The 12,154-nt window shown below is 35.4% G+C and overlaps 1 protein-coding gene across 1 annotated transcript; it reads left to right on the forward strand.

The window, feature by feature from the left end:
- Positions 1–1,323: 1,323 nt before the first annotated feature.
- On the forward strand, positions 1,324–11,013 carry LOC100893972 (myoneurin). The gene is made up of 5 exons (XM_003727353.3): positions 1,324–1,714; positions 1,916–1,959; positions 2,139–2,204; positions 2,854–2,917; positions 9,234–11,013. The coding sequence occupies exons 1-5, from the start codon at positions 1,637–1,639 to the stop codon at positions 10,350–10,352; spliced, it is 1,371 nt and encodes a 456-aa protein (XP_003727401.1). The 5' UTR covers positions 1,324–1,636; the 3' UTR covers positions 10,353–11,013.
- The last annotated feature ends 1,141 nt before the right edge of the window (positions 11,014–12,154 follow it).

Consider the following 12,154-nt stretch of genomic DNA (forward strand, 5'->3'; position numbering starts at 1 on the left):
AAACATAATTCCAGAAAAAGAAAAAGAAGTATTATTTCCCTCTTAAAAGATCAAAGACAAGTCATGACACATTACAGTGATTCAGGAAATAATGTTTAATTCTGTATATTCGTAGTTTAATCGTCAACATTTTTTTTCAATGCCCATTAAAATGAACTTTAGTCGTTACACATTCGTCGATTATCTATTAAAAAAAAAACGTTATGGTTCCATATTCATTCATAATAAAACAAAATGGGGCAAACTAATCGTACATCCCATTTTAATTCTAACAATTAAAATGAAAAAGGAACTCTTTTTAAAATACCGTTATATCTTTTGACATTTTATCAAGCAAGATCAAATTCAAATAATTTGTAAAAACACTATCATATTGCCTAGGCCTTTAAGATTTGTCTCTATGACTGACATCATTATTTTAAAACTGGTTTAGTATTGAGCCCTTTGAATAATATTATAATCTTTAACTTCTAACAGAAAAGCTGTTGATTTATTCTTAACGAATCAGTTTTTCTTTCCATCACCCGGCGTCAAGGCTTATAGTTTAATTTTTGATTTGATTTGCGAGGCCATCTTATTAATAATTGACTACATAGGCCTGTATGGGTGACTGGCAACGATCTATTTTTTCATTATCATCAACCTTCGGGATTTATTTTAGAATGTTGATGTCTTTATATTTCTTAGAAGATAAGTCTGAAATTAAACGATATAATAATCGAAACTTCGATAGTTTTATTATTACCTACCACATTTTACTATCTGAGATTCGGGCTCATTATTATCATGGCTTTCCAATTTACGACCAGTAGCCTATCCTGTTAACCTATAAATTTAGTTAATTATAATCACATTACTTTAATTGCTTCATATAAATCTCCTGAGTCTTTCCAAGAAAGAATTTATATACCATGCATATAGGCTTGAGTTTTGTATTTATCGGCTTTGAATTTTCATTTGACATGACAATCTTGCAATACTTTGCAATGCGTGGATCAAACTTATACTGCAAACGCATGCAAAATATGTGTATGTTATGTCTACGACATAATATTACGAAGGCAGAAGATCTATTGCATGTAGAGAATGATAGTATATATCCGAATATTAACTAATGTAGAATTACCACCGTTTTTTGTTGCTGTCTGTACACGTCGCTTTGCTTTGTAAATGCCCTTTAGGACGTGACGTCAGACCAGTGTTTATTATGGGATATGCTTATGAGCGACATACGACACACACCGCGTGTTGTCTCTATTGAAAGAGCGAAGGAAAAAATGTGTGGTATATTGTGTGTGTATTGAACTGGTCGACCATGTGAGAGCTCGAGCAGGCGATATTATTATACAGAAAAAGAGGCATGAGACTCAGCGCCAAGAACTCCGCATTCGATTGTACTGCAATTGTGTGTGTTCTACGGAGTTCCGTGTTATAAAAACCCCAGAGCCCAAAGCATTGAGACGTATGAAGCTTATTGTAATTACATAGAACTCTATTACGACCACGGAAAGGCTCTGTCGAAGATTTTTAGTCCAAGAACTGCCTGCGGCTCGCTTGTGTGGACACCTGGAGCTCCCCACGAACGAACACGGTCGAATCAGACTTCGTAGATCACGACTGGGTAGTTCCCGAAGCGATGGAAGAAGACGAACAAGCAGAGAGTGACCAGCAAGTTTTCGCAGCTGAAGAGTTAAAACAGAAGCGGACGAGAAAGGTAGTTAAAAACCAAAGGCTCCATAATCTTTGTAACTAGGTTCACTGCATCTCTATTAAATTTCACCAACTGTCAAAGTTTCATGTTTCACTTTGGATCTAGAGCTAAATCATTAGGCCTATTCGTGAATCAGTTTGGTTGTGCTTTACTCGAGAAGAGATTCCAAAAGTTTAACCACTTTCTTTCTATATTTTTTCACAGGGAAGAGTCGAGTACTTGGTTAAATGGAAAGGATGGACCCCAAAGTAAGTATACAATTTGTAAAACTTCAAGTTCCGAAAAATTTCTCATGCTGTATTTTCTGATCTTTCAGTCAGCCAAGATGGGCTACTCACGTTAATAAATTTATACTTAATACTTCTATATAATATCGGGTTTTCTCGCTGTGTTTAATGATGATGTTTTATTTTCTTCTCCTTTTCAGACACAATACTTGGGAGCCAGAAGAAAACATCTTAGATGACCGACTTGTTCGCCTTTTCGAATCCAGGTTCGTAGGCATTTAACTTGCTTCGAAGACCATGTTTTGTTTATTTGAAATAATTGTTTATAGACAGAAACTGGAACGATATGTTAAGTCATAATATGTTTTTTTGTTTATTTTTAATTAAAAACGAAATCCCTGCTACCAACTCTTTAGATACAACTATAATATTGGCGGAGAAGAAAACTTTGACCAAAAGTTTAATCATTGACGATCACGTTTTTAGCAAAGTTAAGTCCTCTTCATAACTTCTGTTTCTTGCCGATGATTATTCTTCACCTTGTCAGTTTTTACCCATAGGCCTATTCATAATTATCGAGGCCTATAAATTTGCTGTGTAAATGTTACACGATGTTTTTTGTTTCATTTGTTAGTTTTAGGCCTAATAGTCATCAATAATTGTATGATGTTAGTAAAAATGACGTTATATAGAATGATGAAAGCTTCATTATTAAAAAAAGAATCTATTCGTTGTTTTGTTTAAAAAAACGGAAAAAATTGGGTTTTAATAGTTTTAACAAAAAAATTAATTGCCTGTCTTCACCATGTGACTCAAAATTAGAGGATTTTATTTTGAAGAATACAATTATAATTTCTCTGATTATGTCAATTTTCATGAATAAAGGCCCAAATGATTTATTCTATTTTATTACAGACTTGAAAAGAAAACATCGCCGCAACAAGCGTCAAAACCAGGTAGAAAACCTGGAAGAAGAAAGGTGAGTCATAATTTTGTTTAATGCGCTTTGATTTAATTATTTAAATAACTTAAAACGTCTTTAGAATAAAAGGTAAAGATATACTTTCATGAGTTTGAAAATAACCCATAAATAAATGGAGGAAAAGCATTTTGATGACGATGTTAAGAATATCTGCATGGGTTTGCTGATTCTGTAAATCTCGTTTGATTCGTTGGATTTTCTAAATATTATTGTTTTATTATTATAAGTGATGAATTTTGTTCTGAACTTGAAGGAATGATGTGTGCTAAGTTTTCTCCAACGTTACATTTTTATGTTCAGTGTAAGAAAAGTTTGGTTGTGCAGAGAAAAAAATGAATATACAGAAGCTTATTTGAAAAATTGAAAATGCGCGTATTCAATTTGTTTCTCTTATTTATTTTTTTCTTCTTGTTTTTGTTGGTGTTCTGTGTCAGGGCAGTGGTATTTAGTTTATTTTGCTATGTGATACTGATTAAATAAGAAATGATTTATTGCAAGATTGACCTCGTTTTGATAGATTTTTTATCCTAACTGCTTAACGAACATTATGTTTGTATATCACAGCTTTTCCAATTTTTCGAAATATAATCACAATCTTTAATCATCCATATTTCCTAAACTAATTCGAAGAGAGGCAAATTAGCATATTATATTGCATTTTGCTATGTATAAAGACAGTTTCGTGGATTTCAGAGGGATCTGATATTATTTACTAGGAAAACTGAACTTAATTGTAGACCTTATCATCATCTGTTGCGATGTCTGTGAATGAATGTGCGAGAGAAAATGCGTTTGATCGTCACAAGTCTTTTTTTTTTTTTTTTTTTGAAATTATAGAAAAACATATATAGCACAAAATGTACATTAATATACCCAGTAAAATACCCTTTAGCTACCTGAAGGGATGGGGCAGGTGCCCCCTCCAACCCCCAATATAATGGCGAACGGGGGCGGGGAGGGGGCGGGAAAAAAAGAAAGACACGGAAAGGGGAAAAGGAAAAATGAAAAAAGCTGAAGGATCCTTCTGACCCCCTCCCCAATGCCCTTAATATAAATAGTTAGCATTTCATTTATTAGTGAGACCGCCCCCCCCCCCCCTATATCTGGTTTTACGCTACGCCACTTGTCCGACACCATCAATATATTTAATTTTCCGCAATGGCAATCATGCATACAATATGTCTACGATTTGAAAAATGTTGGTGTTGGACTATTATATAGTATATTTAAGTTTATTTTGATTCTATACTATACCAGAATATAAATAAATCCTGCATAATATAACAAGAGCGTCATTCCCACATAAAGTTGTGCTAGATTGAGCTGTATGACTATGAAGACTGTACAAAAATAGACGCTCTCCCCGTAGGAATATGAAATCAAATGACTTGTTAACGTTTTATGAAACTACTATTTATACCGTCCGAACCATCACATAATTAACTACCTTGATATCACAATTGAATTCTTACTTCTTCAAAGATGATTTTTGATGGTCATTAAAACTGCATTTCATCATAATTTAAACTACATTTCTGTTCTTTGTCATAACTTGCTTTCATTTATCCATAATAATTGATGTTGATAAGCGTCACGATTAATCTTGTTCTTATTTTGATATTTCTTTAGTTCATGAATTAGTTGTTATCTGTAATTTCGTTTTTTATTATTGTAAGCGCATTAATATTTTCTCCGAAAAGGAAAATAATGCGCTATATATAGAAACCTATAGCTATAGAAACCTATAGGTAATTCATTATTATTAGGCCTACAGGTATATATTATACCGAAGTCATAGATCCATGTTCGTTTACATACTTTCCCCTTAATTTATCAGTACAATTACAAGAAGCATTCTTCTTCTGAAGCTGAATAAAAATAAAAACTAGAAATAGGTGATGGCCCCTCTAGAATTGACCATGAGGGAATTGCTTGTTGACTGAAAATAGATTAGTTTCCTGTGTGCATTCCAATTTCTACATTTTGCACTTGTTTACTACAACCATGTATACATTTTGCAAAGAAAAAATGAAGAGTACAATTATAATTATGGTGAAATTCAGTTGTAGTTTAAAATCGTTTGCATCTGTTATAAAGTCTTTTTTGTTTTTTCTCACAAGGATTTATTAAAAGAAAATAATATGCTCCTGAAACGTATGACATTAATGGACAGAATTGTTAAGAAAAAGAATTAAAAAAAAACGTTTATTCAAACTAATGGACGTTCTTTCATCATTTTTGTTTGCAGGGACAAGACATTTCGCTATAAAAGAAAATGAAAAAATAGAAATAGAAAATAATTTTAAAAGTTTTTATTCATGTAAGCCTATATATTGACTTATTACTTTGATTAATTATTATTTATTTTTGCTTCTAGTTCTTTTGCAAAATGATAATATGCATGTTGCATGATAAACAATTTGAAGTGCAAGAAAAGACTACATGTCAGACGGAAGGAGTTTATCATAGTTTTTTTTCTTCATAATATTATATACATCGAGAATAAGAAAAATATTAATGTTAAATCTACCGTGAACGATGTTTTCTTAATTCCTTTTGCTTGTATTTTAACATGTTACCAATGATTATAAAAAAAGTTATGAACTGATATAGTTTATATTACCTTTTTGAAATGACTTTTAAAGTGAACCATTTTGGTTGTTTTATTAGGAAACGATATGTTTGATTTTCTTGGGGGGGGGGGGTTGCTCCAGTTTAGATTTAGCCGCTAAACACTACTAGAGTCCAGGAAATTATATTTCACTGAATCAATATCAATGATTACGCAGTTTCCTTATTTTCATGGATACAACAACAAATATATCAATTTATATAAAGCAGCTACTATAATAAATATACTCAACTGCGCTGTGATGAAACAAAATTTAAATGTCAGGTTCGGAGATTCATGATGAGTACGACAGACGGTATTGAGGATTTCATAAAAAAGGAGCAATTCTAATTTAAATAATATTGTACACAGAATCGGGAAGGGTGAATAAAATATAAAAATGCAATCCAACGGGAAAAATTTACTTACGCCATCCCTGGACATAATTATAGACAAACCCATACGGTGTGTGATATTCCAAAGCTCAACACCAATTGATAAAATTCCGCAGATTTCGATGTAATACCTTCATGCGGTAATAATTGAACAGTAATTATCGGAATTAAGTTTACATGTACAATGTCAGTGTCGAAGAATAAAGAGAAAAGCCTCTTGAATACACACGTTGATTAATTACGTTACGAACTCGATTTATAATTCGTCCGACATGCACATAAATAAATGAAGCAAAACGAAAAAGTAAATAATTTGAAGCAAATTCGTCCATGACATGCACATAAATCATTTTAGCAACATGAAAAGTAAATATTTTGAGTCCAATGCAGTCACTACTTCTCATATTTTTCAACCTTATCTACACAACAAGGAACATTTTTTACCAACATTTTGAAGCACCCGAGTCGAACGCGAAAGTAGTTAAAATAATAGCCTTGTCATCGCGAGGCTTCGAGCGCACTCAAACTTATTGACCTTTTGACTTATAACACGTTCCCGTGTACTTAGTTTTTTGTTACTCGGAAACGGTAGTTGATCAATAATTGATTCAGTATAATTAATGTTCATATCATATGTAATTTATGGATTAGTCAGATTCGTTATCTTCGATTATCTCAACATGTGATTGACATTTTGAGTACTGTTTTATTTTGCTATGTAATTCAGTACTTTTCATTATACGAGGACACATTCGTGCTAGGCTATAGACAGTATTATGCGTGATCTATTGAAATACGTGTGTATTGGCGGGATATTGATAGACCTATAATTCTGATTACGTGATTCAGTATTACTCACCATACAATTGAAGCCAGTACATTATCAAATTGCACTGTAACTTTGTTATCACAATATATGTGTATGATATTGTCCGTCATGCCTGTTGCCTATTATTATTATAGGCAAAGAAGAGGAGGGGGGGGGGACTTGGATAAATATGATGTGATCGGGAGTTCATTTCCCAAGGTTTTACATCAATGTTGACTCGAAATCCATCTTTTCTCTTTTCTTTTTTCCATTTCATTTTATTATTGATTGCCCAGACTATAATATATAGCCTATACAAGTCATGTAGTCATTGTCACTGTGAGTTGAAAATGCACAATTCTATTTCGCAGAAGTTTTAAAAGTTGATTTCACGATTAATGTGAAAGAAGAATACTTCTTCGTTTAGGCTTATTACCATGTTACATTTTACTAAAGAGTATATCCCTCCCCTTTTATAAAGCTACGTGTAGTCATTGTGTACAGTAAATTAATCATTTTGGTCTAATTTCACATGAGCTTCATTTTAACTCTTGATTTGTTTGATCTTCCTACTCCGTTCCTTTTGTTGTTGTTGCCAATATCACAAGTCATGTTCACCGTATGGCCCTGTCATTACCGTGTTGTAACTTTAGACATGGATGGTTCTATGATAAGAGAGAGATAGAGAGGGGGTGGGTGTGGTAGAGAGAGAGAGGGAGGTAGATCGATAGATAGATAGATAGATAGACAGACAGATATATAGATAGATAGATACATAGAGAGAAAGGGTGGTGGAGAGAGATAGAGAGGGGATGTTTTGGAGAGAGAAAAGAGAGAGAGAGACAGGGGGAGAGAGAGAGAAGTGCATGGAGAGAGGAAGAGAATGAGTAAATTGCGTGGTAAAAACAGTTTTACTAATGCGATAATCAAAAACGATTGGCATACCATTAACAGATTTCAAGGCGAGTGTATTTGATGTATTATGGTAAACATAATTATTCAAACAATGAGCAAACGATATTATTGTGTGGAATTATAATTGACGTAGAGTTGGTCCTGCTATGTTAAGCTGCCATTAGCATCAAGAATTAAGAGGGGGAGCCTGGGAGGGGTAATTTGCTCGATGGGTGAAATACTAACAAGGCAACCGATTGGGATGAAAGTGTATTTATTAGTTTAGTGCATATAACGTCTTTGTGACTAATATTGTTAACCATCTCAAAAGAGAAAAAATGCAATTAAATAACTAACTAATTAACTAAAGTTCACCAACAAATAAACAATGAATTAATTAATGAATACACAAACGAATAATCAATTAAATGTGTTTGCAATTATGTATAATAAATTCAACATTACAGAATAGGATGAACTTGATTTTTGGAAGGATCAAATCATGTTTATGAAGTCTTGGTTGATTGCTTTTATTTACATTACATGAAGAATAAAAATCCTAATACAACTTGCGAAACTTCAACATTTTTTTAAAAGCGATATGGAGTTAAATAATCCGGAACCATAAATGAATGTTCTGGAAATCCTTAAATACGATTACCACGACATTTTCAATTAACATAAATAAGTAGAGGGTGTGATATCGAGATAGTGACTTTCACAATGATTAATGACAAAATAATGTACATGAACAGAGTTGAGACAAGACCACTTTTGTTAGCACGTTTCTTTTATTATTACTATTCTAATTATTATCATTTTATCACAAACTCGATCGCAATAATTTTCGAAAAAATCGACTCGGGGGAGGGGGGGGGGGCAAGTTTGATAGAGTACCGAAGAGCTAACGTCATATTCGCTTGTCGTCCAGGTTACTGGTTCTAAACAACAGTGCCTGCGCATGAGGTTCACCGCGAAATGCTTCAAGCAACTTTTTATTTTAGAGTTTTTCGTACGTAGTTGCAGTCGTGCTCACAGCGCGTAGACTATGTCTTGGATTACCAACAAAAAACGAGAGAAATAGAAAATCCAATTGAGCTGCTTGGAATCATAAACGAGACTATGAGGCCGGACAATAGAGACCCGAATTCACAAAGAAAGTTTTCGACAAACCTTGGTTCGAAACGCGTCGAAACGCGTCATATGACGCACATAAACCTAGGTTTGTCGACAAACCTCCTTTGTGAATTCGGGCCAGAATGGGCGTCCCCCCCCCCCCATGTTTTCCGATATATTTCCATCATATTTCTGTGAAGATGATTCGGCATTATTCCGTCAAAAATATAGGGTTAGGGTTGAGATCTGTTATTGAGTGGTGGGTTAAATAGGTTTCGAGCTAGAATTCGGTTAAGGTACATATTTGTTTCCAGGACTGAAGATAGGAACTCGCCTTGTGTAGAAAATTGACTGCGGAGCATGTGTTGTTCGTTCAACGATTTAAAAAACCTTGTTCTGCAGTTTAGTACTGATTGTCCTTAGAATTAGATGAATATACATGTATAACTGTTTTATTTCTTGTATTCCTATACATTTTTCACCATACAGTCAACCACCGACGTCGTCCAAGTTCTCAGCGTACCCAAATCACCCGGACGACCACCGGGACGCCCTCTGGGAAGACCTCCGTTGTTTCGCCCGCGAGGACGTGGTCGTGGGCGCGGACGTGGGCGAGGTAGAGGTCGCGGTCGCGGCAGTGCCATCGTTATCGGCGGCGGTACTCGTATCAGCACCCTGGGCCGCGGTCGAGGCCGAGGACGAGGTGGGCCGAGGGGACGCGGGCGTGGTCGAGGCATGAGCCATCTGAAGAGAACAGAGAGTCTACCCGAAGGCATCACGTCGTTCCCCGTGGTCGGGCAGAGTCCCAGGGTCGACGTCAATTCAAACTCGACACCGTTCTTCTTCAAAGACGATATGATGAACTCGAGTAACAATGAGGATGGGGATGATGAGGATGATGATGATGAGGATGAAATGGATGATGATGAGGATGACGACATCAGTGAGGAGTATCCCCGTTTTGATGCGATAGGCGAAACTGAAGAAGAAATTGGTAACGCCGAATCTCCCAATGTCGATGTTGAAGCAGAAGACATTAGTTCTTCGGTTGCGACGCCGCAAGAGGTGTCCGCAAGCGAGGATTTCGTTCCAGCAGCGCAACCTCCTCCCAAAAAGATGGCCCGGAAAGGACCAAAAGAATCCACGAAAGCCTCAACCGCTGGTAAAAAACCGAAAGAAGTTAAACGTGATTTTGAACACATTTTGAGCGAATTTGCCGCAAAGCCTAGCCCGCCCCCACTGCCACGGTCAGCCAGCCTGTGGAGGCCCATGCAGTCGCTGTTGCCTGCAGGAGAAGTCCTCATAACGGACGTTACCGCTTCGGATGTGACCATTACGGTCAGGGAATGCTGCACTAGCCGGGGCTTCTTCAAGGAGCAGAAACAGAAGGTCGAACGCACATCCACCATCGATGAGGTCAAATCGGGGAAGGCAATGACGACTTCGCTGCCAGTCTCGACTACGACGAAGAAAAAGAACGTCGACTGTGAAGTTACCAACTCGACGAATAAACCAGACTCGGAAACGAGGATGGATGTGGACGTTACATTGGAGAGCAATGCCCAATCAGAGGCCGATACGTCATCACTTATAAAGTCCGCCTCGTAGATTTCACCGATCTAAAGACTATGAATTATACGGAGGAGCGGATGCGGATTTACCCGAAGAACACCAGTAATTTTTGAGGAGGAAAATAGTTTTGAATGATACGAAAGAAGTGCCATAGATGATTCAATGGAGATGCTGCTTATAAATACGTTACGCAGTTTAGTCATTATTTGCCTGATTCAAAGGATATCCAGCGATTTTTGATTAAAGTTTATCAACGTGATTAAATTTTCCTACATTGTGTTGGAGCGAAGCATAAAATGAAATGTATATAATTATATGAAACGGATATTTTTGCACTAATGAGTTTACCCAACTGATCTCGAGAAAATAAGAGAAAGTGGAAGTGTTAAACTGTTAATAAAGCTTGAAGAATAGCATTTGCTTTACGAAAGATATTATAAGTCATTATAAAGTCATGTTTAGTCGTAAATCCTATATGATCCATTTCTTTGTGAAAAATTTGTGCTTTGCCATAATGTGACCGGTAAACAATAGAAATTAAGATTCTGAAGATTGAATGATTTATAATTACTTCTTTATAAAATATTATCTGGACATGTAATATGAATTTTGTGCACAAAGTATGCACGTAATGACATGTACGTAGTACGAACGGTGTTCAAGTATAAAATTATATAAATTCATAACGTGAATTGTATAGCATGGAATATTTAATTTTGTTAATTGTATTATTCACAGTGATTTCCTTACTGATTTTGTGTCCGTTTGTAATGAATAAGATTCCTGAACTGTTGCAGAAGAAGGCAATATTCTATTTTGACAAAATATTTCAAGAAATTGAATACTAAGAAGATGTTTTCTGATATGCCATAGTCGTACAATGACAAGAAACACTATTTTTATATTCGAATTTCTGACCATTTGAACGAACCGAATTTTATCGCGGATAAGATTCTACCACAAAAGAAGGGGACTGGTATCAGTGAAAGGTTATCTCAAAGATAACGTTATTGTATTGATTTTGTTTTTAACATGGTAATGAATACAAATAGCTGATTATGGCCTCATTTTTCAAAGCTAGTATTTTGACATTAATTCGTCCATGATTTCAAACGGAAGAATTGAAGTTAATCATAGAAAAACAAGGCTATCGCTCAACTATGTCCTCACTTAAAGAGAAGGCTGAGTTCTGGGAAGAGGTGACAATTTTTGGGGGGGGCGTTATCATTGTTATTATGCAAGTGTGGAAGAACATCATAGAAAAATATGTTCCCTGAAAAGCATGGCTCTTTAAATGCCTCAATATTATAAATATGACAACAATTTTCTGATCGATCCCACACCGTTTTTTTCACAATGCAATCGCGTGGTTCGATCCCCGATACGGCACTAATGTCCACTAATGACCCAGGTGAGGTAAATGGGTACCTGGCAGGAATTAATTCCTTGAAATGCTAGAGCGCTGTAATGGCAGCTAGACTAAAGCCGGGGTTATAATAAATGAGGAATAGAATTTCTAGATAGACGGCGCGATAGAAATGCCTTTTATTATTATTTATTATTATTATGACCAGAACTCAACTTTATCTTTAAAGCTCTCCACACTGAAATACCATAGAGGTCCGTCAATATAGATGTTCGTTGGTTATAGGCATAATGCCTACGCCCCATTATCCGGTCTGAATATCTTTTGATTTCCCATCGATTAAAATGGATTATTAAGTAAAGTCGTCATTTATCGTCATTTCTATATATAATCGTACAAAGAAAGTAAAACGGAATTACAGTCGCGTTTTTTCCTTTGAATGTTCACACTCTCATAATAAATGGAATTAATG

This window comes from Strongylocentrotus purpuratus, unplaced genomic scaffold (assembly GCF_000002235.5).
Source record: "Strongylocentrotus purpuratus isolate Spur 01 unplaced genomic scaffold, Spur_5.0 spur5_scaffold_14, whole genome shotgun sequence".
NCBI classification, from domain to species: Eukaryota; Metazoa; Echinodermata; class Echinoidea; order Camarodonta; family Strongylocentrotidae; genus Strongylocentrotus; species Strongylocentrotus purpuratus.

Bases quoted from the DNA above. Each gene is read 5' to 3' on its own strand.
- LOC100893972 (XM_003727353.3), top strand. From the start codon at position 1,637: ATGGAAGAAGACGAACAAGCAGAGAGTGACCAGCAAGTTTTCGCAGCT. The intron at 1,960-2,138 runs GTAAGTATACAA...TCTCCTTTTCAG, and splicing joins TGGAAAGGATGGACCCCAAA to ACACAATACTTGGGAGCCAG. The intron at 2,205-2,853 runs GTTCGTAGGCAT...ATTTTATTACAG, and splicing joins GTTCGCCTTTTCGAATCCAG to ACTTGAAAAGAAAACATCGC.